Below are 26,955 nucleotides of genomic sequence, written 5' to 3'. Positions count from 1 at the left end.
AAATCGGTCATCACTATATAAGTCATTATTTAGGTTATTTTTGCACACAAAAACTATTCTCGTCGCTTTATAAAGTTATTGTAGAACCACTGTAGAGAGATGGACTTTGTAACGATGTCTTTAGTACCTTTTATGGGTCTTGAGAGTGTACAGTGCATTTTGCCAATGGAGGCCTTTCTGAGCCATCGGATTTCAACTAAAATATCTTCATTTGTGTTCCGAAGTTTCGAACGACATGAGGGTAAGTAATTAATGACAGAATTTTCATTTTTGGGTGAACTAACCCTTTAATACACTCTTGCTGTGCCCTGTACGTGTGTTGCATATTTATATTGAGCGCTCTAGACAATTCAAGCCCTCAGAGCAGCTATTTGTATGTTATGGAGGGTGCATGAAAGTTGTCCAAGCAAAGACTGTCACACTGGATTGTCGATGCAATTGCTTTGGCTTATGGCTCTATGGGTTTGGAATGTCCTATAGGGGTTCAAGCCCACTCCACCAGAGGATTGGCTTCCTCGTGGGCATATATGGCATATCTATTAAGGCAGTGGCTCAGTGGTTCATGCAGGTTGTCTACAAACCAGAAGGTTGGTGATTCAATCCCCGGTTCCTCCTGACCAAGTGTCGAGGCATGAGCAAGGCATGAGCAAGACACCTCACCCCAGCTGCTCCCGACGAGCTGGCGAGCTGGAGGCAAGATGTAAAGCGCTTTGGATGGCCATGGGTCTGTTGAAAGTGCTATATAAATGCAGTCCATTTACCATTTAAGGGCATTTGCATGGCAGCAGGCTAGTTGTCACCCAACACTTTCGTAAGGTTTTATAGCTTAGATGTGTCGTCCCTTGCCTCACATGTACTGTCTGTGCAAACAGAGCACCCACCTACGCAGCCTCAGTTATGATCTGAGCTACACACTTCAGTGGTTTCAGCCAGGTCATATACAGCCCTGTGTTGACGCAGCAACTCAATGCTGTTCGTATCAGCTTGTGACATTCACATTATAATGATATAGTTCATCACGTGAATGATACACGTGTTTGTCATTATATCATACGGTACTCATTTGAGCACTGGTTCGGCCATTGCCTCATTACACATAATTTCATTACAATTAACAAAACTTCAACTGATTTATGTATGTGATGGCGCTGACGCCGCCGCCATTTCATGTTCTGTTTCACCGGTGTCAACTCCACCCCCGGTGTGACGCAACATCGTTTTAGTTGCTGCCCCCTGAACTTCTACATGGTTTTGACCAGGGGCCCGTTCTTCGTACGTCACTAACTCAGTTAGCTGGATTTGATTGTTAACGATTTAACATGATCTCGGATTGTTTGGTTCTTCGAAGCTCATCCTGGACTTGCTGTCATAGTAACAGGTCCGTAAGCTTAAACCTGCTCATGAGCAGGCTTATTTCATGTAAACAGGATTAGATTGCATCTTGAGGTGATACTTAAAATCTGTCCCAGCAGCCACTGCTACTTTATTACAAGAGTTCATTACTGAACCAGGGGCAATAATAATAATTTTAAATAATAATAATAATATAAAAATGTTATATTGTATATGTATATGAGAATGTATATAATATTATAATGTTGTATATAATAATATATAGACACAGCCATTTGATTGAGCGATTTATTTGTGATGGAATAATCACTTTATCATTTTATTGGAGGTTTACACACATGTTGTACAGTTAATATGAGCCGTGCATTAATTTAAGTGATCACAGATATTATGGGAGTGGCTTCATGCAGCGCAAGAGATGCAGATCATTTGATCTTGACCCTTAAGAAACTTTAATACTGTCACGTTACAAATCTGCTCCAAATTGAATTAAAAATTTAATTACAACATTGAAATAAAAATGTAAGGGGTGTACAAATACTGTATAAAATAGTGAATATAAATAATTGGTAATCATGTTAAAAAAAAAAAAAACATTTATAATTTATCTATAATAACTTGTATGTTGGTTTGGTGGTTTGGCTGTTTCCTTATAAAGGTCCAGAAATTCGTGGGGTTTTTATTGTGTCAAGTTTTCTGCCAGGTGGCTTTTTTAATTATATGATTTCATTACGTTGCTGTCTTGACGCCAGCCAATCGCTGCATTGCTGATCGTGGTTTCGAGTATCGATGCATCTGCCCTCTTCAGGGAACACAAGAACGCGCAGTGATCTTAGATCATTTAATCCAGATATTTTAATCCAATCAGCAAATGCGTTTGAAGAACCAAATTAGCCAGAGATCAGTTATCACGATTAAAAGATCTGGGATCTGTCAAATCATCTCAGATGTAATAAGCAACGTACGAAGAACGGGCCCCTGGTCCTATAGACTGTTTTGTGTAAACCAAGAGCTCCAATATAATTGCCACTCTCATTGTAACTGTGAAGCTTGACATGCTAGTCGAGCCAGCACCTCATTCCATGCTCATTATGTCTCTGTGTGTGAACAATTGACATACTTAGTCGGGCCAGGATCCCTCGCGGCAACATGGCGTGATTTTATACATTCCCCATAAGCGGTAACTTCGCAATGTCGAAGTGTTCAACTTGCTTCAGTCAAGATTCTGAATGGATGACGTCCAAGTGCCGACTTATAGAGAGAGGGGAGCTCCATTCATATTTGCGCTCTTGAATGCCATTGGCCAGTGTTACTGGCGTGATTCAATAAGGCTTCAGTATTATTGGAGGAAGGGGTTTCCCAATAAGCGGTAGCTCCGCAATGTCTCGTTCCCTCATCTCAGGGAACCGGAGAAGTTTTCCTCAGTCTAATTGAGATGATATAACAAAAGAGAGCTGTGCTATCAAGACAACATAGAAATACAGATTAACTCAAACAGATTTGTGGAGTCCAAAATTGGTCAGCTACCAAGTTGAAGTAAGCTGTTTGAAAACACAGCGTGAAGAGATTTTCGTTCGTCATTTTCAGCCAAAGAAACCTCTTTGTCTGTGAAGACAAAAGCTTGCTGAACTATTTTTCACTTCCCTATTAAGATGCAAGAGGAAGACAACATTCAAGTAAAAAAAATTCTCCACCCTGCAATGTGAATAATTAAAGGGGTCCTTGATTTTGTTTTGATATTGTTAACTTGTGTGTAATGTTGCTGTTTGAGCATAAACAACATCTACAACAAGGACTACAACAAACGGCTGGTAGGGACTACAAAGAGCTTCTTCCCAGGTTGGTGACATCATAAAAGGCTGAACAGTTTCTGACATTTTCCACTTGAGGTAATCAGAGCTGCTAAAGCAAGCTCTTGAAGCTCCACCCTCTTCTAGAAAGGGGGGAGCACCAGCTCATTTGCATTTAAAGGGACACACAAAAACAGTGTGTTGCAATTTTAACATGCTATAAAAATTATCTGTGGGGTATTTTGAGCTAAAACTTCACAAACACACTCTGGGGACATCAGACACGTATTTTACATCTTGTAAAAAGGGGCACAATAGGACAATAAAAATGTGAAAAGTACTGTTTGTGTGTGATTAGTTATGTCAGATTGTGTTTGACTATAATTGTGAGTTAAAGTCAAATCTGACCACATTTTATGAGTAATCAGTGCAGGAAAACTTATTCTTGTCACTGTAGATTAGATTAGATTAGATTCAACTTTATTGTCATTACACAAGTACAAGTACAAGTACAAGGCTACTAAATGCAGTTTAGGTCTAACCAGAAGTGCAATAGCAGCAAGTGCAGGATATACAACGTTTGCATAAATGCAGGACATGGATATGTACTGAATATATAAAAATATATCTATAAATAGAGAGATGGTTATTACTATAAACAGAATTTACAGGTGAATATGTACAGTGAAGAATATACAGATGGTTAATACTATAAACAGAATTTAAAGGTGGATATGTACTATGAATATAATATAATATACAGATGGCTATTACTATAAACAGAATTTTACAGATAGAGGTATACAATGATATGTTAGGCTAAAATGAGGAATATGGCAGTGGATTAAGGTAGTGCAATAAATTATGGACAGAAGCTATCCGAAAAAAAAGTGTAAAAGTGCAGTGGAAGTGATTGCATATTACAGTTAGAAGTACGGTGCAAAATACAAATGTAAAGAGTTGGTACTGTAAATAACAGTATATGGTATGATTAATTATGGTACTGAAAAAAAATGCTATAGTGCCAACTTGCTTAAGGCATGATATTGTGGAACACTGTAACAAACTGTCAAACAGGAAATTGTCAACAGAATGGATGGAGGAAGGCTATCTTAGCATTACATCCACCAAACGAATTAGTGGGGAAATTAAATACAATTACACTATCTGTATACAAATATTTCAATGAATCACATGAAGGTTTGAGTGTTAGTTTATTAGGGTTTATTTTTTGTAACCTTTGCATATAATTGTTTGACATCACTTATAATCTGTGGCTTGTGTTAAAGCTGTCATCTCAGTTCATCTTTATTTCAGTCAGGTTCTCAATTACACCTTTAGTACTACGTACAGTCCTTTAGAACTTGACAAAAATGAATAAGAAATTCTTTAGATTCTTCACTTGGTCATTAAAAACCAAATGTGACATTGATCATGTGACCTTTTATAGTAGGACAGACATTCTTCTCGAGTGTTGCTCTTATATAAGCAAAAGGGGGACAAAGACAAACATAATCGGCTACTAAATGTTTTTTTTTCTTCAATTGTCATGCTAATATTTAAATTTGTAATTAAAAGATAGTTATTAAATGAGAAAACTGTAAAAATGAAACATTTTCACTAGTGGTGTCAGATAAATTTCTTGCATTGAATTCAGTGCATTAGCATGAAGACAAAGTTAATTAAGCGATACGTGATAATACTAAGGCTATCTATCTAAAAATAAATGCTGTAACGTATTGTTTAAATGAACAAAAACACATAGTTTCAGTTAAGTCAGTCACTTGCTTATAGCCTATCACGTTTGAGTTCTACAAAACGAGCCAATGGCAAAACAATGCCATGGGTCTACGGAATTTGCATAGTGCAACTCCGCCCCACCTCGTGGGTATATAATATAAGGAGCTGCGTGTGCAATCTCGCATTATGTTTCTGCTTCAGTCTGCTAGTTTCTGCTAGTTAGTCTGATGGGCACAAGCGCTGCCTCGAGTGCTTGGGCGTAGTGCATGCCAAGAGAGCATTTGTGGATGACTCATGTTCCCACTGCAGGAACATGACCATCGCAATGTTACGGTCAAGACTCCATGACCTTCATTAGTCCCCTCTACCACACCGCAATCACTAGAGGGCATACTTTGACTGGTGGCCAGGGTGACTTGAGGAGGACGTGTGGGCCATGCTTGCCCGGGCAGCTGAGAGCATCGGGCTTGAGTGGAACCCTCCGCCATGTCCCGAGCGCTCAAGGCTGGATGATTGATTCTTGGGGGTGGCCTGTGCTGAGACCCGTCAGCACCCGCCTCCAGTTCTGTTCTTCCCAGAAGTGCATGATGAGGTCACGAAATCGTGTAAGTTCCTGTTAACTTTCCGCGATCGCTCGACAGCCTCCTCCACCTTCACTGCTCTTGATGGCGCCACGGAAAAATCTGTAGCAATGCAGTTATGCCCTCAGAGCACGTCCACCTGGCGTGGTGATCCAAAGCACCCTTTCTAGGCCTGTAGGATTACGTCTACTCTGGTGGCGAAAACCTACAGAGCCGTATCCACCCTGCATGCTATGGCCATCTTACAGGTCCATCAGGCCAAGGTGCTCAGAAGCATGCACGAGGGCAGTGCTGACCAAGCATTAATGGTCAGCTGGTGACGAAGGTTACCTCACGCTCTCTCTGTCAGGTGATGTCCACTTGTGTGGTCCAGGAATGCCATTTATGCCTCAACCTGGCAGATATGCGGGAGGCTGAGTGGACTGAGGCTGAGTTCCTCAACTCCCCTATCTCTCAGGCTGTTCTCGGCCACACAGAAGCAGACTGAGACGATAAAACATGATCTGCCCCGGCGGCTTCCACCCAACCACTGGCTCAGACGCCTCAACCTGCTCCCCGTCAAGGGCGCCCTCCTGCGGCACCCACCCCTCCCACCTGGAAGGCGGACCAGCCTGTCTCCGCCCCTAAGCCTGCCAAATGCCAGCTCAAGCGGCGCTCCTGAGATGGGCAGCTCGGAGGTGAACACTGGTCTTTCCCAGGAGATGGTGGAGGACCGGGGTAGAATCTTTTGTTTTCCCCTTCCTCCGCTGGCCTCACGGTCGGCGGCACCCTATTCAAGGTTAAAGAAAGATCTGACATGTTCATTAATTAACCTAATTAACAGGAGAGGAGCGCATTCGGTTAATCAATTTAATTAACGAGAGAAGAGGTATACACTCACCTAAATAATTATTAGGAATATCTGTTCAATTTCTCATTAATGCAATTATCTATTCAACCAATCACATGGCAGTTGCTTCAATGCATTTATGGGTGTGGTCCTGGTCAAGACAATCTTCTGAACTCCAAACTGAATGTCAGAATGGGAAAGAAAGGTGATTTAAGCAATTTTGAGCGTGGCATGGTTGTTTGTGCCAGACGGGCCGGTCTGAGTATTTCACAATCTGCTCAGTTACTGGGATTTTAACGCACAGCCATTTCTAGGGTTTACAAAGAATGGTGTGAAAAGGGAACAACATCCAGTATGCGGCAGTCCTGTAGGTGAAAATGCCTTGTTGATGCTAGAGGTCAGAGGAGAATGGGCCGACTGATTCAAGCTGATAGAAGAGCAACTTTGACTGAAATAACCACTCGTTACAACCGAGGTATGCAGCAAAGCATTTGTGAAGCCACAACACGCACAACCTTGAGGCGGATGGGCTACAACAGCAGAAGACCCCACCGGGTACCATCTCCACTACAAATAGGAAAAAGAGGCTACAATTTGCACAAGCTCACCAAAATTGGACAGTTGAAGACTGGAAAAATGTTGCCTGGTCTTATGAGTCTCGATTTCTGTTGAGACATTCAGATGGTAGAGTCAGAATTTGGCGTAAACAGAATGAGAACATGGATCCATTATGCCTTGTTACCACTGTGCAGGCTGGTGGTGGTGGTCAGTGATGGGAATAACGGCGTTACAGATAAACGGCGTAACTAACGGAATTATTGTTTTCAGTAACGAGTAATCAAACGAATTACTGTTTCTCCCGTTACAACGGCGTTAGCGTTACTGAGGAAAAAAAAATGTGGCGTTAGTCGCGTTACTATAATTGAGCTCACTGAAGCGCTTTACATCCGAACATGCTCTCTGTCAGTCGGACCTGCAACGTGTGTGTGCGTGTGCGTGTGCACCAGCCATGCATGTTGGGGGTGGGTGCGGTGGTACACATAACTGATGATGATTGGTGGGTGGGAGACAAGGTTGAAGTTGATAGGTTGAGTTCACACCTATTTTTTTGACGGTCTATGGTTCACACACACACTCACACACGCTCACTCACACACTCACACTCACTCACACGCACACGCACACACATATGCACATTCAGCGATGGTCCAACGACTTCAAAGGTAGCTTTCGCAAACTGGAAGTATAAGCGCTACTTTTCCCTCATTGAGGTGAAAGGTAAGAATATTTATTTAACGTGCAATTTATGCCAAGGAAGAAAGAGTCTCTCCACACCGTTGGCAAGTGATTCTGCAGCGCCTCACATCATCATATGCCACAAAATGTGTGGCTAAAAACCCAGGTGATAACGTGAGCTCCACTACCAAAGGAAAGTATAGTACTGATAATATTTACACAATATTTACACTATAGTAGGCCTACTGATAATATTTACAATAATGCATTGAATTTGATAGGTGTCTCTCACATTGTCCCACAGCAACATTACAATAGTGTACATTAATGTACAATGTTTTATAATAATAATTTATTCTATTTAGTGTTGATAAATTCAGTTACAATCTAATATTGGGGGCATCCAAGTTATTTGACATATTTGAACATTTGGAAAAGAAAAAAAAAAGTAACGCAGTAATTACTTTCCCTGGTAATTAGTAACTTTTATAATGATGTAACTCAGTTACTATTTGTAAGAAGTAACTAGTAACTATAACTAATTACTTTTTTAAAGTAACGTGCCCAACACTGGTGGTGGTGTAATGGTGTGGGGGATGTTTTCTTCGTTTAAATGCCACGGCCTACCTGAGCATTGTTTCTGACCATGTCCATCCCTTTATGACCACCATGTACCCATCCTTTGATGGCTACTTCCAGCAGGATAATGCACCATGTCACAAAGCTTGAATCATTTCAAATTGGTTTCATGAACATGACAATGAGTTCACTGTACTAAAATGGCCCCCACAGTCACCAGATCTCAACCCAATAGAGCATCTTTGGGTTGTGGTGGAACGGGAGCTTCGTACCCTGGATGTGCATCCACAAATCTCCATCAACTGCAAGATGCTATCCTATCAATATGGGCCAACATTTCTAAAGAATGCTTTCAGCACCTTGTTGAATCAATGCCACGTAGAATTAAGGCAGTTCTGAAGGCGAAAGGGGGTCAAACACAGTATTAGTATGGTGTTCCTAATAATCCTTTAGGTGAGTGTATATGCAGAAGACTTACCTCCACCACCCCATCTCCTCACTTCTAGTTCTAACTATTCCCATCTCAACCGAAGGGAGTACTCGGGCTCAGGGCCAAATATCGAGCTCAGAGCCCTCCCTCCGGACAGCAAGCCAAATACACATAACCTTTACACTATTTAATTATATGCAAGTGTGAACTAGCGAAATTAGTTATATGGGATGCACCCATGGGGTTGACGTGCCTCTGAATCCAGCTGAGTAATCCGTTAGAGTAAATGTATGGGCTTTACCTTGGGCTTGTCTGCCCTTCTCCTTCAGACAAAAGAGTTGAGGACGTGTAATTCAGGCACCTGCAAACCCTGTATTATTAGCAAAATCTAACAGAGGTGATAATTAAAAAACATTTTTTTTTTATAGCATCTGAACGCTAAGTATTGGACACAACAACCCCGATTAGAGGACAACATCTAGATCAAGACCCAGTAAAACTCTTTATTAGATATTCAAATTGTATCCATTCAATATGCATTGCTTTTTGGAACAAGCACAGAACTCAGAGACTAAGGTGGGAAGGTGCTGACTGGGCGGATGTGAAGAAGTACTACTGATGGTAAAGAAATTAGATTATTATTTTTTTTACATTTCACAGTAAACCACATACTGTACATCATAACCGAACCTAATACCTTTACAATCTTGTCAATCATTGACAAAACACCTAAATGCCTCATTTGGAATCAAACACGCTAATATCAACCCAAGACCACCATATAAGCTTGATAAGCGAGACGACACGCAAAGAAGCAAAGCCTAGATGTTTAGTGTCTTCAGAACATGATCACACACACACAAACTCACATCCAGCTCAAACACAAAAGCTTTTCAGTTTGTTTTCTTCACTTGGAGGGGTCACAAATAAAATAAGTTATTTTAAGAAATGCAGGACTTTGTTCAAATGAAACAACATACACACATAACATAACATAACTAGGGACTAAAAACAATAATACATATTTTTGCACAGTAACAACAGAACAAGACAGACCTAGATGTAAATCTAGGGATTACAAAAAAAATAAAAATAGAAAGAAACCAGGTAAATTCAGTGTTCAGGAGTGCTTGAGTATTTGTTCATGCATATTTGAGTGTGACTTTGTATTTGTGAAGAGGACGAGGCATCTAGCTTAGGAGCTCCAGGTAAGTGACAGGCACTTTGCCTTTCTGGTTGCCTCGCTCTCCAATAAGCCAGTCTGGGTCCATGCCGGGCACCGTGTACACCGTAATCAGCTACAGAATAACAGAGACAAAGAAAAATCAGGAAGACATTTTGCTGTGGGCTGTGTTGCAATGGGCACAGAAGCATTCAGACGTGCATAAACAAATATAATTTCAAACACCCCTTTGACGTCTTTTGAGGATTGCGTTTTATAGTCGTACATGTCAGAGACTTGGTTCAGATGGATCAGAGAGGATCAATGGAGGTAGTTTACTTATAATTCCTGAGAGGGTTCAAACTTAAAACCTTTACACTGTAAAAAAAAAAAAAAACTTAAAAATGAAATTTACGGTAAATAAAAATGGCAGCTGTGGTTGCTAGAACTTCACCATTACAAATACCAACCTAACTAGAGTACTCAAATCTGTTTATAGCTTTATAATACAGAACCATAAAAAACAGGGAATTCTTGGAAAATCTATTTATATTCATCACTATAAATTATGATATGTCAGGTTGTTTTTCACAAACAAAAACTGTAAACTTAAAGAGCACCTATCATGGAATTTTGAAATTTACCTTTCAAGTAGTGTGTAACATAGATCTAAGTGAACAAAAACATCCTGCATAGTTTGAAATATGACAGTGCACCGTATATATAGTTATTTTCTTTCAAAGGTAAGAGTCGACTCAGAGTCATTTTTAAGAATCGTTAGAAGACCAAAGCTTTTTCTCTGACTAGATGACGTCAACTTGTCAAGTTATTTGAATACGATACGCCCACTTATTGCGCTCCAAGACGCCAGTGAAAACTAGAAAACATCATGGCGACGAGACGCTGTGTTCTGAAGTGCGACTCAAAAGCAAACTTTTTTCATCTGCCCAAGGATGAGCATTTGAAGACTAAGTGGCTTGAAGACAAACCATACATCGTCGCGATTGAGTGTTTATTAGTCGTCAAATGTATGTTTCGCGATCTCAGGAAGCTTTTATTATGGACTTCTATTATGGCACATGGCCTCTTCTTCGTCTGTCTGTACATGGACTACATGTGCACAGAGCGCCCTCCGGCTGCCAGTATGAATTGAAAACAACACATAAGAGACTCAATCGCTCATGATTAGGCTATATCTGCGCATTTTGAGGAAGTATTGAATAAAAAATACTCCTCTGTTTAGAAATTTGACACACATATGAGAATCTATCAATATGTCTCCTCATCTGCACACTTTTGAACTAAAAGCCCTGAGGGATGTTGATTTGTCGCGAGTCTTCGTGAGGAGAATAGAGGAGTTTTTTTATGAATGAGATCATCTGAGGCTCATATTACAATCAAACGGTACAGACGCGGTTTTCATATTCATAACTCCTGACACATATTAACAAATTACTGTCACTATAAGACTTTGATGGACGTTCCGTTTCCGAAAATATCTGCACAGACTATACCAATCACAACTGACTGGGTCATCGGACCAATCACAGCAGATTAGCGTCACATAAAGGCGGGGTTTTGAAAAGTGAATCACTAAAGGAATCATTTGAGAATCGCTGTCAAAACAGGTAAAAATAAATGCATATTATAAGAAAACTAAAGTCTTTTTTGTCATTGCATGCATGCAAAACTGTTGTTGGGGACTTCTAAAACAATATTTGGAACATTTTAAATGCCATGATAGGTGCTCTTTAACAGTATTTTACTGTAAAATGATGTGACATATCACCGTATATAACAAGTAACCAAGATGTTCTCTTTCGATACGCTATGGTGAACACAATCCAATAGCGAACCAATATTCATGGCCCAACACTAGGGTGAAAAATACCCATGGTGAGGCAAGAATTAGTCCAAGATAGTTAGGCTCAGACCACAAGGCTTAAGCCCTTGGGGCACGTCCACCATGGGGCATAATCCCCTAAGAAGACCAGACACCACAGAGGTCCTAGACTGGCTTAAGCAGACAGGATATGTGCCTGAAGAGCAGGAACTCCCATGTTATGTCAATGAGGACCTCTGGGCTGTGGTCAGGCAGAGATGCACGGCAACAGCCTCGAAAAGGGAGGCTTCTCGTAGCCCTTCTGCGATGTCAACAGTTGTAAGGGTGGTCCAAGTTGAAGAGTAGACACGGGCCGAGTTGCAACCTAGTAAGTTTGTCACAAACTTCTAGAGAGAAGAGGGTAGATCTCTCGTGGGGGGCTCACCTGTGGGGGGCTCGCTGGTGGAATCACTAGTCAAGGCAGCTGTGGGCAGGCTCTTCCGGTGCCGACAACTCAAAGCCAAGGTCTTTAACCGGCCTTGGTCAGGACACAGATTAGTTTCGGCATCCAGACCAGGCTTGACATTAGCTGGCTCTTTAGGCCAGAGGAGGGCGGACTCCTCCATGGAGTTCGACCACTCCTCTGCATCCTTCTCTGAGCCCTGAGAAAGAGATCAAACCACTCGCACTGGTCTTCGAGGGTGAAGAGCACCGGGGAATCCCATTGCTGTAGGGAGAGTGATGCCCACGGGATCTGGGCATCTCTGCCATTCTCATCCTCTCAGGGGCTTGAGAGGAGTTAACAGCAGAGCATGAGGGCCAGAGTTGCTTTCTTCAAAGAAAGAGGCTTGTGTGCGCAGCGGGCCTAATGCTCTTGGCTGTGAGAAAAATCAGTTTGACCCGCGTGCAGATGTGGTCATGTTCTCATGCAATTAAAACTGCTGTTTACGAAGTGTTTCTCCTGATAGCAATTAAAATAGCGGTTTTCTCTTTATAGAAAAGTACTATTCTTTAGAAGGTAAATGGAATGAGCAATCGCTGTCGCAACTGCTCGGCTCCGAAGCAAAATATGAATGAAGTGAGTAATGCTGGTCATATTTATACGCGTAGGTGTGACTTGTCATGCAAATCTCACTGGCCGGCTTGTTCTGTTACCACTTGGAGGTGATTGGGCTCCCAGGCGAGATCCCATGAAGTCAGTCCGACATAACGTCGAACGTGACTGACTGAATGGGAATGAAGGTTATTGACTAAGGAGGGAAAACAGATTTTTGATCATGCCCTACCTCATCAGCGAGAAGGGAAAGTTCACTTGTATCTGCAGCATCATAGTCATACAGCACTTTGGCCTTGCGAGTGCCAGTAGCGGGAGGCTTCACCTCCTCAATCTTCAGCGTGCTGGGCTCAAGGGCATTGGAGGGGTTTGGAGGACGACTAGGTGAAGGTAGAGAGGCAGTGGAAAGGGGAGAAGGTCCTGTCGACACCCCTGATGTGGAGGCATTCACAGCAAAGGCATTAGGAAACCTGAAAGCACAGATTCAAAATAAACACACATACAATACACACATACATACATGTGGGAAATATGGAAGCCCATATGTGTGTCACACTAGAACAGACCTCATTGGTTCTTGTGAATGCATTATGATGCCTTCTGTATGTCTTTATATGTGAATAAAATCCCAAATTAAATCTGTTCATCATATAAAGCAGTCATATCTCTTCAAAAGACATGAATTAAACCGCTCAATTTATATGGATTCATTTTAGTTTTAGTTACCATTTCGTAAAAAAAAACAAAAAAAACATTAATTTGTGTTTCAAAGATTAACCACAGTTGTATGGGTTTGGAATGACATGAATGGGAGTAAATGATGATGATAGAATTGTTATTTTGGGGTGAACTATGCCTTAAATTTAGTCTGTAAACTCTCTTCCTTTTTCAGCGTGATGGAAAAAGTTACTTACGTATCTCCGTTTGCACTGAGAACAGAGGAAAGAAAAAGCAGAAAAAGAACTGTTGATCAAGAAGTCTTGTGATTTTCTTTACTAGAAACCAGTTGCTATAAATTAAATGTGTGGGATAAACCCCTTGTTACTAATGGTTGTCATCACATCTATCCATATCAAGAATCGACTAATGTGAACTAAATTAAACTACCAAATTATTGTTTATGGGCTGCTTTTGCAGTTTGCAGTGAATAACTGAAGTTCTCACCTGCTTAACTCTTTCTGAAGGTCCTGCATGTGCTTGTGACACTGTGTGTAATAAGCAGCCTGGGCCTCCACAAATTCATGCAGACAACGCAAGTGGTTCACCTGCAATAGAAAATCTATTTGAAATAGTTCCTGACACGTACACTACCATTTAAAAGTTTGGAGTCTGTGAGATGTTTTTGTCTCTTATGCTCACCAAGGCTTCATATATTTGATTAAAAAAAAAAACAGTAATATTGTGAAATATTATGACAATTTAACATTACCATTAACTATTTGAAAATGTAATTAAAATAAATTTTATTCAATCATTCTAAAAAGCTGTTTGTTTTGGAGCTCAAGAAACATTTCTTATTATCAATGTTCAAAACAGCTGTGATTTTTAAAGGGTTAGTTCACCCAAAACTGAAAATTCTGTCATTAATTACTTACCCTCATTTCGTTCGACACCCGTGAGACCAAACCGCTGAATCGACTCACTGATTCATAACACTTCGAAGCTTCATGATGCTGTGTTTTGAAATCGGTCATCACTATATAAGTCGTTATTTAGTTTTTTTTTGCGCACAAAAACTATTCTTGTCGATTCATAAAATGATTGTAGAACCACTTTAGTGAGATGGACATTGTAACGACGTCTTTAGTACCTTTTATGGGTCTTGAGAGTGAACCGTGCATTGTGCCAATGGAGGCCTTTCTGAGCCATCGGATTTCAACTAAAATATCTTCATTTGTGCTCCGAAGATGAACGGAGGTCTCACGGGTGTCGAACGACATGAGGGTAAATAATTAATGACTATTTTTGTGGAAACTCTGAAACATTTTTTTTTTCAGTATTCTTCGATAAATAGAAAGTAAAAAAAACGAAAAAACTGCATTTAATTGAAAGAAATCGCATTAACATTTTGTCTTCACTGTCACACACACGCAATCTTGCTGAATAAAAGTATTAATAAATAAAAAAAGACCCCCAAACCTTTAAATGGTATTGTAAACTATTGTAAAGGGTTGGCAACTTGTCCATTAAAATGAGGTCACAACTTCAAAATGTGGTTAAAAGAGCTGGAAAAATAATTGGCATGTTGCCCCTATCTTCTCTTCAGGAGATTTGTGAGAGGTCTGTAAAGAAGCAGAGCCTTACAATTTAAGCCATGTTCTTAATAAAGAGTACGAGTTGATGCCCTCAGGCAGGACATGTAGGGTACCAACCTGTAAGTTGAATAATTCTCTAATTCCATTATCCATTAAATTATTGAACAATAAGTAATTATTGGTATGTGTGGGTGAGGGTAGATGTTTAACGTGTTGGGAATTGTGTAATGTCTTAGGTGTCGGTATAGTTAAATACTAACTAACTAACCAACCAACCAACCAAGACATTGCAATGATTCTGTTTGCATAATATCGAAAATGAACAGTAGTGTGTGAGAACCGCAGGTACTCACGTGTGTGCTGCTGATGCCCTCCAGCAGGAGGCGTGTCACCTCCGCCTGCCTGTCAAACTCAGTCTGAGCCACACGCAGCTCATGCTCTGCCTGGTGGAGCCACAAACACAAACATAAAAAGTTGACTCACAGGACACATTTTTTCCCACTTACATCAGCTACTTTGTCTAGCCAACTTTTTTTGTTTTGTTTATTTTAGCAAATAGACACCCGTCCAGACACCTAACCTTTTGTTCAGTTCTTTCTTTCTTGTTTTATAGGAAAAAAGTACTCAGCAACACAATCAGTTGATTTGACAATTTCATCTTTTTATGAACATTTTAAAGCTTTTTACCACTTTTTGAAAGAGACAGTGGAGAGAGGACAGGCAATCACGGGGAGACGGAAGGGAAATGGAATGAGCACACAACACAGGCCAGATCTCTCACATGATCCACATGGTTCAGCATCTGCTCGTCATGTGCTCTAACCGCTGGCCACTCAACCCCACTTAACACCATTCATGAATTGTTGGTGATTGTAATGCAATTAGGAAGAACCTGAAACATGCACCTAGTAGAAAACACTTACTGACAAAACACCAGAATTGTTTATAGCAAATGAGCTTTGATAATAAATATCATATAATGGTCAGACGAACAATCAAATATCTATGTTTATTGTAATGTCATTTGTAAATACCCCATTTATTTACATTAAAGATGAAATGATGAAAGCAACATTTCTATTTCAAGCACTATTTCAGAGGGAAGGAAATGGCTGAATTCTACAGCTGTAGTAACAAAAATGTCTCTTTTTGACTAAAGCTAGTATGACAAATACAAATGTATCCACTCATTGTCTTAAATCATGATCATGTTGCCTTCCCTTTTTTTTTTTTTTTTTTACTCTTCTTAACATTTTTAGAGATCATTATTGCAACTGCTTTATATTTCTATATCTGGACAGATATTATGATGTAAATCCCAAAAGTGTGCACAGCATTCTGGTCATTATAATGCGATAATAATAATAATAATAATAATTAGCAATTACTTGCTTAAACCTGTACCATTTGTTAGGAAGTCTGATAAGATTTGTGTACAGATGGAAATATGAGCAAAGACTATCATTATACACATGTATGAACATTTATTACATACATTAATGTGCACTGGTTTATTTATTAGAACTAAAAAAGAACAAAGGAATGTCTAAAAACAGACAAATCATAAATCTTCAGATCTTGCCCAATACTCACTTTATCAACTTCCTCACTCCAGAGCTGGAACATGCAGCATAACGACAAGAGAAGAACAGTGATGACAACATGCCTTTATAAATATAGACCTACTGAGAAAAATACTGACTAAAATTCATAGGTAAAACTTAAGTAACATACTGTTAAGTTTCATGGGATCTCGAGATTGAAAGAGACATTCTAATGTAATCAGACACATGGTCAAACAAAAATGAAAGAATAAAAGCAATAGATATTATTTCCCCCCCATATTCCACTGCAAATGTTCGCAGGGGATGTTCATGTTTTGACATCTGCAATAACATGACGTCAGTATAATTTCAAAGCTCCAAATGCAAACTATACGACAGGACCAGTCAAAAGTTTGGACACATACACACACTATATATATATATATATACATTTTTTTGTTGTTGTTACACTTTAAGACTTGACGGATTTTTAGATTTTCTCACAGCTCTTTACGTTCATGGAACACTTTTTTTAAATTTATTTACTAATTTAGACTCTGCTTACGAGGATACTCGCCAATAACAGACATTTCTTTTGACATAATTTATCCGTTCAAGCGCAAAAGAGAACTGAATGCTGTACTGTCTGAAGCGGCTTTCTGTGCAAGCGTTTCGGGCACAGAAATCCGCTCCAGTACAGATTTGCGTCTTATCGCGCTTAAAATTGTTTAATAGCACTTGAATGAATGATAGCATCATCATATAATTGTAAAGCTAGCCAAAGGAAAAAAAGGTTTCAGCGTTAATTGCATTCCTATTTTTAACGCGTAAAAATGAAAATCGCATGTGTAACATAGGCTATACACAAACACACAAACTCATCAGCCACTTTATAAGGTACACCTTGCTAGTAAAGAGTTGGACCCTCTCTTGCCTTCAGAACTGCCTTAATTATTTGTGGTACAGATTCAACAAGGTGCTGGAAACATTCCTCATCACACAGTTTCAGAAGATTTGTCTGCTGCACACCGATGATGTGAATCTCCTGTTCCACCATATCCCAAAGGGGATCTATTGGATTGAGATCTGGTGACTGTGGAGTCCATTTGAATATAGGGAACTCATTGTCATGTAAAAAAAAAAACTAAAAAAAAGTTTGAGATGATTTGAGCGTCATGACACGGTGCATTATCCTGGAAGTAGCCATGGTACAATATGGAAATATGGGTACAAGGCATGCTTTCACATTGTTCATGCCAAATTCTGACCCTACCATCTGAATGTTGCAGGAGAATCCAGACTCCTCAGACCATGTTTTTCCAATCTTCTATTGTCCAATTTTGGAGAGACTGTGCAAATTGTAGCCTCGGTTTTCTGTTTTTATCTGACAGGAGTGGGAGCCGGTGTGTCTTCTGCTGCTGTAGCCCTGCCTCAAGGTTTGACGTGTTGTGCCTTCAGATATGGTCTTCTGCAGACCTCGATTGTTTGAGTTACTGTTGCCTTTCTATCAGCTCAAACCAGTCTGGCTATTCTTCTCTGACCTCTGGCATCAACAAGGCATTTTTGCCCACAGAACTGCCGCTCACTGAATATTTTCTCTTTGTCTGACCATTCTCTGTAAACCCTAGAGACGGTTGTGAGTGAAAAGAAAATCAGCAGTGAAATATTCAGACCAGCCCGTATGGAAGCAACAATCATGCCACATTCAAAGTTCCTCATTCTGATGCTCAGTCTGAACTTCAGCAGATCATCTTGTGTTGCTGTCATTTGATTGTGATTGGCTGATTAGATATTAGCGTTTTTCAGCAGTTGAACAAGTGTACCTAATAAAGTGGCTGGCATATATATATATATATACACACAATTGATAACCGCAAGATGGTGACAGCTGTGTTACACAGATGAGCCTACGGATAAACAGTTGGCATGGATGACGGGAATGAGAGACTGCTGGATGCCACGACTGACAATCAGAGCATTCCAGAGAGTCGCATAATAATAGGTTATAAAGCCTGTTAAAGGGTTAGTTCACTCAAAAATGTAATTTCTGTCATTAATTACTCACGATATTCGTTCATCTTCAGAACACAAATTAAGATGTTTTTGATGAAATCCGAGAGCTCTCTGATCCCTCCATAGACAGCAATGTAATTAACACTTTCAAGGTCAAGAAAGGTAGTTAAGACATCATTAAAACAGCCCATGTGATTACAGTGGTTCAACCTTAATTTTATGAAGCGAAGATAATGTTTACGACGCATGTGTGTGATGCTAACGCAGGAGCTGGCCAACGTAAACTGCGTAGAAGACTGACACAGACATGAAGAAATTGTTGAATAAAGTCGTTATTTTTTTAGTTTTTTTGCGCACAAAAACGCTCAATGCTTCATAAATTACGGTTGAACCACTGGAGTCTCATGGACTTTTTTCTAATGATGTTTTACTACCTTTCTGGACCTTGAAAGTGTTTATTAAATAGCGATCTATGGAGGGGTCAGAAAGCTCTCGGATTTCACCAAAAATATCTTGATTGGTTCCAAAGATGAACGAAGGTCTTACGGGTTTGGAATGACATGAGGGTGAATAATTAATGACAGAATTGTCATTTTTGGGTGAACTAACCCTTAAATTCCAGTGTCCAGGTAGAGACACAATTAGTAAAATTTTAGGCTTTCCCCCCCCCAATTACATATTTTAGAAATCATCAAAAATTAGGTATCATTCGAAAGCAGATATTTATAAATCGTATAAAGTCTTAAAAATAGCATAAAGTCAAAAAAAAATCCAACCGTAGTCTATATTTACAGAGTTCGTGAATTTCTTAATTAAGATAAGATCTAAGGGAGGGGTTGAGGCAGTTAACAGGTTATTGACTTCCCAAGTTCCCACATTTAAGAATGTGTGTAAAGAGGGAATAGCGGTGTCCAAACTTTTGAGCTGTAATGTATAGAACATATCTAAGAGGACACACACAAACTACACAACTCACTATTATGTATTACTACTAATCAACTGAATATACATGTATTGCATCTGCTGTCACCAAAACATTAATCAGTCACAGAGGGAAAGGCACACAGTCACACACACCACTGTAAGACAGGAGACGCGAATAAGACAATGTTACTGGGTTAAAAGCACAACACAGAAAAAAAAGCAGGACTAGTTTTTAAACAATGGGTCAACAACAAGTCTGAGGAGATGCTACCATCACTGAGCTGCGCTGACGAGAGACAGACAATAAACATTGCATGTCTAGAAGTACACTACTCTAAGAGGGTTTAAATTAAGGCTTCACTTCAGATTCAAGTTCATACAACCTTTTCTCTGTCACTCAGATATGAATCACCAACTTCACTATCCCACTGGGTGGAATGAAAAAGTATGAGATGATGGGATGATGAAAGTTTCAGTGAGGCCCTTTTCTCATAATCACCTGCACATTTCAACCATCTAAGATTCCAGGTAATGGCAAAGGGTAGAGGATGATACTATACACAAAGCTGTTAGGTGTAAAAAGGAGACTTATTTATTCATTAATTTACGCTTTTACCAATGCTTTTCATCCAAAACAACAGTACGGTGTTATACCACCCCCATTAAAGAACGGACTGTAGAAGGACATCCTACTAATCTACATTTAAAAGTTTTGGTGCTTAATTTCAGTGGGGAAATATATACAAATAAGGGTCATGTAGAAAGAGAGAGAAAGAAAAATAGTGTGTGGGGGGGGGGGGGGGGGACTTCTAATGCTAAGGGTCTGCAGCCTTCTTACCGCAGATGCACTGGCGGACAGAACATAATTGCGTGGCCTAGTCTCCTGAAAGTCAGGCGCATCCTACAGGTGGAGGGGGGAAAACAGAGTTTTACAGAGAATCATGTGTCCACATGAACTAACCCAGCAGACAACACTATTTTCAAATGAGAGAAAAAAAAAACAAAACAAAAAAAAACACAAACCAGCCTGGAAACTCTGCCACACACAAAAACAGGGAAATTAGGAGGGCAGCTGCAGATTTTTTTTAAATCACTTTTTTGTATCAGATTTAGAATATAAAGCAGGATGAGAAGGTTCTCTCATAACTTTGTTTCAGTGCTTCAGACAGTGTTCCAAGTATCCAACACATTACTTCCCATAAATAGTAATAATTTTAATTTGTCACTCTTTTGCATAAGTAATGTATTGTAAACAATTATGGTGACGTAGACTGAAAGCAGTCTACTTTGTACTCTTTGCACTGCTGTGTTTCATGAAGAGCACAATGCCCTCGTTTCCATGTGCCTTGACAAACTCTTGTAAATTTTAGATGACCTTGAAATAGAGGTCAAAATAGACAAGATCCTTGCTGCTTGTGGCATGAATCATCTATTAGTTTCCCAATATGCTGAGCACAATGACTTGAAGCGTGTGTGTGTGTGTGTGTGTGTGTGTGGGCATGTTTTTGTGAAATATCAGGACACAAATGTGTATAATGACATGGGTATGACATAGGTATTACAAAAAGAGGGTGAAATATGAGGACGTTCCCCATGTCCTCACTTTTCAAAATGCTTATAAATCATACAGAACAAGTTTTTTTTCACAGAAAGTGAACTGCACAGTCTCCTGTGAGGGCTAGGTTTAGGGGCAGGGGCAGTGTAAGGGGATAGAAAATATGGTTTGTACGGTATAAAAACCATTACGCCTATGGAATGTCCTCACATTTCACAAAAACAAACGTGTGTGTGTGTGTGTGTGTTTGTACAGTGTATACATGGCTTCACAATTAACTTTTTTTGCTCACCAGCCACTGTGGCTACTGGTTTTCCAAAGTTACCAGCCTCTCAGCATTTTCACTGCCCACAATTTTGTTGTTGGGAAATGCCATTTTATTACAGGTCAGACTATACACTTATCGAAATATGTATTTATTTATTGTTTGTTTCTTTGTGGTAATAAAAATATATCTAAGTGAACAATAACCTTTCAAATGACTTAAAATGCACATATAATAACAATGCAGCAATTCCTGAAAATGTTAATGTTATTACATTGGACTAAACATTACTGACTTCGCTCACACAGGGTATAAATACTTTTACAATTTGGGGATAATTTTTGTATTAATAATATACCATAATAGGCTAATTATAAGCAATTTTTGACTGGGAACACCACAAGTGTAACAAGGTGGGAAACTATATTCAATCTTTTTGTCCAAAAAAAATAATAAATAAATAAATAAAATATTTATTTTTGAAACTGACTGATTGTAGGCCTCGTTGATCTGAACTTATATTTGTCAAAAATGAAAATCCACTGAAAATAAATGGGGGAGTGTTCAGGACAATGTTCATCATGTTCACATATGTACGTAAGATAAAGGCCTCGGACCTGTGCATGCGTGGAGACATGCACACTCGCACTACCGCAGACCTGCCAAAGTGGCTAGTGGAAATGACTGTTACACGCTACTGCTAAAATCCACCCGAGAGAGAGAGAGAGATTAATTTTATTATTTTGTAGCATTAACATTTCTATCTCTTGTATCTCACAGACTTTTCCATCAGAACTAAAGGACTGACTTTTGAAAGGTTATATCTATATCTCTATATCTATATATCTATATTATTGCACCACAGAGGTGACAAATAGGTCAACTATCAGGTCTTTACAAGTAAATGCTTGCATGAGGCAGCTAAGGATGAAAGGCAGTTGAGAAAACACACACACACACACACACACACACACACGGATACTCACATCTCCCTCACACTGTGCAAATGACAACAGAGAGACAAGTTAGTTTATACAAGTAAAGGAAAATATCCAACACAATCAAATTTATGTGGCCATTGGAAAGTAAAAAAAAAAAAAAAAAAAAAAACACCTGATGACTGAGTCTTAATTGTATTCCCTTGAACACACGAAAAGAACACACAACCAGGATCCTTTATAGAGGTAATCATAGTCTCGTCCGGTCCAGTCCTGACCTTAGATAACCTTAACATGATATGTATCAAGAGGGAAATCACCAAAAACACATCCTAAAACAGTGCATTATGTAGGAAAGGAAATAAAAACATGACTCAAAGCAGATGACTCATCCCTCAGAGTAAGTTACTCTCAGTGAGGGCCACCTCTTAAATCATTGAAAGTAAAAAAAAAAATTTTAAATGAAAAAAGCAAACATACACTCACCTAAAGGATTATTAGGAACACCATACTAATACTGTGTTACTGTGGAAAAGTTTTTGGAGCAGAGCTGACCTGTTGAAGAAGGATGGCATCCATCCCTGCTGGGGTGGTTCCGCTCTTCTCTCTAGTAATTTGGCACATAGTCTTAGAACTAAACCTTGACTCACTAGGGCCCAGGTCAGGAAGCAGACAAACTGGCTAAACCGACCGTCTGCTAGCTGTCTCACGTTCCCGGAGTCAGATAAATCCCAGCACATAGAGACTCTTTCACCTAGATATTATCATATAGAGACTGTGTCTGTTCCCCGAATTAGTAAATACAAAAAAACATCAAAACCATTCAACAGTAAAAATGTAATTGATGTCCAACAAATAAACAAAAGATAATACAGATGAAAAATTGATAAAGCTTGGGTTGCTGAATATTAGATCCCTTTCCCGAAAAGCGCTTATTGTTAATGATATAATCTAGATGTGCTCTGTTTGACAGAAACCTACTACATTAAACGACTACCTACTACACTAAACAACTACATTACCTTAAATGAGTCCACCCCCCAAGATTATTGTTATAAACATGAGCCGCGTCTGAAAGGTAAAGGGGGAGGAGTTGCTGTAATTTATAATAATATCTTCAGTATTACTCAGAAGTCTAGTTTCAAATATAATTCCTTCGAAGTTTTGGTGCTTTATGTAACGCTATGTAGTGTACATGATAAAACCCGTTCAACATTTGTGTTAGCTACTGTATACAGGCCACCAGGGCATAATACAGACTTTATCAAAGAATTTGCTGATTTTGCAGAGTTAGTACTGGCCGTAGATAAAGTACTAATTGTTGGTGATTTTAATATCCATGTAGACAACGGAAAAGACGTATTGGGATTAGCATTTAAAGACACACTAAACTCTATTGGAGTTAGGCAACACGTGTCAGGAGCCACTCATCGCCATAATCATACTTTAGACCTAATATTGTCACTTGGAATAAATGTTGATACCGTTGAAATTCTGCAGCAGAGCGATGACATCTCAGATCATTACTTAGTATCATGTATACTTAATTTAGCTAAGGTTGCAAAGCTGCCCCCTCGCTTCAAAAATGGCAGGACAATCACTGCCGCTACTAAAGATTGCTTTTTAAATAATCTTCCTCATCAGTATCATCTCCTCAGCATCCCAGATAGTATAGGAGAACTCGATGTTGCAACAGAAACTATTGACTCTCTCTTTTCTAGTACTTTAGACACAGTTGCTCCTCTGCGCTTAAAGAAGATTAAAGAAAATAGTCCAACGCTGTGGTACAACAAGCACACCCGGGCCCTTAAAACAGCAGCCAGAAAAATGGAGCGCAGCTGGAAGAAAACAAAACTAGAGGTATTTCGTAATTCGTGGAAAGAGCACACGATCACAAGCAGATCTAGCAGTTTTTACGGCCTTTCTGTACATTTCTCAACTCTCTTGGAAGAAAACAAACAAACCGATGTATTTATTCGATACAGTGGCTAAATTAACCAAAAATAAAGCTTCAACTTCTGATGATTGTAAACAGCACAGCAGTAATGACTTTATGAACTTCTTCACATGTAAGATTGATAATATTAGGAAGAAAATTTTAACCATGCAGCCATCTAGTACAGTATCACATCAGACAGAGCATTGTAGCGTCACTGAGGAAGAATTACACTCATTCACTGCTATAGGAGAAGAAGAATTGGCTAAACTCGTTAAATCATCAAAATGTATGCTCGACCCTATACCGACTAGGCTATTAAAAGAGATGCTACCAGAGGTCATAGATCCTCTTCTTAATATCATTAATTCATCTTTGTCATTAGGATATGTACCGAAAACTTTTAAGTTGGCTATTATTAAACCACTTATTAAAAAACCGCAACTTGATCCTACAGAATTAGTCAATTATAGACCAATCTCAAATCTACCCTTTCTGTCAAAAATACTTGGAAAGGCAGTGTCTTCACAATTATGTTCCTTTTTAGAAAGAAATGGTATCTGTGAGGATTTCCAGTCAGGATTTAGACCGTATCATAGCACTGAGACTGCTCTCATCAGAGTTACAAATGATTTACTCTTATCATCCGATCGTGGCTGTATCTCTCTATTAGTGTTACTCGATCTTAGCGCTGCATTTGATACTATCAACCACAACATTCTTTTGAATAGACTCGAAAATTATGTAGGTATTAGTGGAATTGCATTATCATGGTTTAAATCATACCTATGAGACCGTTATCAGTTTGTAGCAGTAAATGAAGAGATGTCACTCCGATCGCAAGTTCAGTATGGAGTACCACAAGTCTCAGTGCTAGGACCGCTACTCTTCACCCTGTACATGCTACCACTGGGAGATATCATTAGGAAGCATGGCGTTAGTTTTCATTGTTATGCTGACGATACTCAGCTCTATATTTCTTCACGCCCTGAAGAAACTTACCAATTCACAAGATTAACGGAATGCATAGCTGATATAAAACATTGGATGACCGGTAATTTCCTGCAACTCAATTCAGAAAAAACTGAATTTTTAATTATTGGACAAAAAAGCTCCACAAGTAGTAACCTAGAATACTGTCTAACACTTGATGGCTGCTCTGTCAAGTCCTCGTCGTCAGTGAGGAACCTGGGCGTGCTCTTTGATACCAATCTTTCATTTGAAAGCCACGTTTCTAGCATCTGTAAAACTGCATTCTACTATCTTAAAAATATATCTAAATTACGGCACATGCTCTCAATGCAAAATGCTGAACAGTTAGTTCATGCGTTTATGACCTCAAGGCTAGATTATTGTAATGCTCTGCTGGGTGGTTGCCCTGCTCACTTAATAAAAAAACTCCAGCTGGTCCAAAACACAGCAGCTCGAGTTCTTACTAGAACCAGGAAGTATGACCATATTAGCCCAGTTCTGTCAACACTGCACTGGCTGCCTATTAAACATTGCATACATTTTAAAATCTTGCTTATTACTTACAAAGCACTAAATGGTTTAGCTCCCCAATACTTGAGCGAGCTCTTAACATATTATACTCCATCACGTCTACTGCGGTCTCTAAACTCTGGCCAGTTGATAATACAGAGAATATCCAAATCAACTGCAGGTGGTCGATCCTTTTCCTATTTAGCTCTGAAACAGTCTTCCTAACATTGTTCGGGATGCAGACACACTCTGTCAGTTTAAATATAGACTAAAAACACATCTCTTTACTGTGGCATACACATAAAACACTTTTTCAATGAAATGATTTGTTAGGCTGCATTAACTAGGTCAGCCGGAACCGGGAACACTTCCCATAACACCTGATGTACTCTTTACATCATCAGAAGAATGGCATCTACGCTAATGATAGTCTCTCTGTTTTATCCCGAGGTTTACTGCAGTCAGCCGGATCCGGGCCGTATCCAGTTAAGATGGTGGACCTGCGCCCAGAGAAGACCAACACAGGACCCTGAAGTGTCTGCAGAGACCGTGATTAGACTCCCCCTGCAACTGCCTCATCGACACGGCATCTCAATAAACCCGTCTCCGGTGTGTTGACTCTGATTGTTCGAATATTACAATTAAATAATACTTAAATCGATGTGTCATCCTCAATAAACCCGTCTCCAGCGTGTTGCCTCCGATCATTCGAATATAGCACTTTAATAATTATTTAATCAACATCATCCTTAATAAACCAGTCTCCAGCATGTTGCCTCCGGTCCCTCGAATATTCCGATCTATTATGACCTCTGACCTGTAAAGCTGCCAGAATAATAATAATAATAATAATAATAATAATAATAATAATAATAATAATAATAATCATACGCTGTTTGTTAATTGGTCAGAGGAGAACTGGCACCCCAACTGAGCCTGGTTTCTCCCAAGGTTTATTTTTCTCCATTAGGTCACCTGATGGGGTTTTGGTTTCCTTGCCACTGTTGCCTCTGGCTTGGCGTGCTCAGTTGGGGACACTAAATTTTTCAACTACACATCGAAATAAATCTAATTAATAAACTAAATTAACCATATAAACTAAATTACTGATCTAATTATTGATCTAAAGCCCACACTGTCACTGTATGATAATTGAAATGAACTGATGACATCAGCGTTTTCTCCAGAATGGCTATCCAGCTGAATAAAATTATGCTGCATTATTTTCCTGTTTAACACTGTAAAGCTGCTTTGAAACAATCTTCATTGTTAAAAGCGCTATATAAATAAAGTTGACTTGACTTGAAAGTTGACTTTGACCCCCTTTCGCCTTCAGAACTGCCTTAATTCTACGTGGCATTGATTCAACAAGGTGCTGAAAGCATTCTTTAGAAATGTTGGCCCATATTGATAGGATAGCATCTTGCAGTTGATGGAGATTTGTGGGATGCACATCCAGGGCACGAA

General features: G+C 39.4%; 1 protein-coding gene across 2 annotated transcripts in view; it reads right to left on the bottom strand.

Moving 5' to 3' along the window:
* Window positions 1-9,017: 9,017 nt before the first annotated feature.
* Window positions 9,018-26,955, bottom strand: part of sh3glb2b (SH3-domain GRB2-like endophilin B2b) — a 30,729-nt gene continuing 12,791 nt past the window's right edge. Inside the window, exons 6-12 of one of the 2 annotated variants that reach the window (XM_079816251.1) lie at window positions 20,151-20,213; window positions 16,425-16,448; window positions 15,185-15,274; window positions 13,741-13,841; window positions 13,491-13,505; window positions 12,809-13,046; window positions 9,018-9,836 (exon numbers count right to left, since the gene is read on the bottom strand). In XM_079816251.1, coding sequence (XP_079672377.1) covers window positions 9,729-9,836; window positions 12,809-13,046; window positions 13,491-13,505; window positions 13,741-13,841; window positions 15,185-15,274; window positions 16,425-16,448; window positions 20,151-20,213 — 639 coding nt within the window. In that variant the 3' untranslated portion in view covers window positions 9,018-9,728. The remainder of the gene's footprint in view (window positions 9,837-12,808; window positions 13,047-13,490; window positions 13,506-13,740; window positions 13,842-15,184; window positions 15,275-16,424; window positions 16,449-20,150; window positions 20,214-26,955) is intronic. The other variant, XM_079816252.1, reaches the window with a different exon arrangement.

The sequence above is a fragment of the Gobio gobio genome (genome assembly GCF_949357685.1).
Source record: "Gobio gobio genome assembly, chromosome: 4".
NCBI classification, from domain to species: Eukaryota; Metazoa; Chordata; class Actinopteri; order Cypriniformes; family Gobionidae; genus Gobio; species Gobio gobio.
The sequence above is the reverse complement of the archived record's forward strand: the minus strand, read 5'-3'. Positions and strand labels throughout refer to the sequence as shown.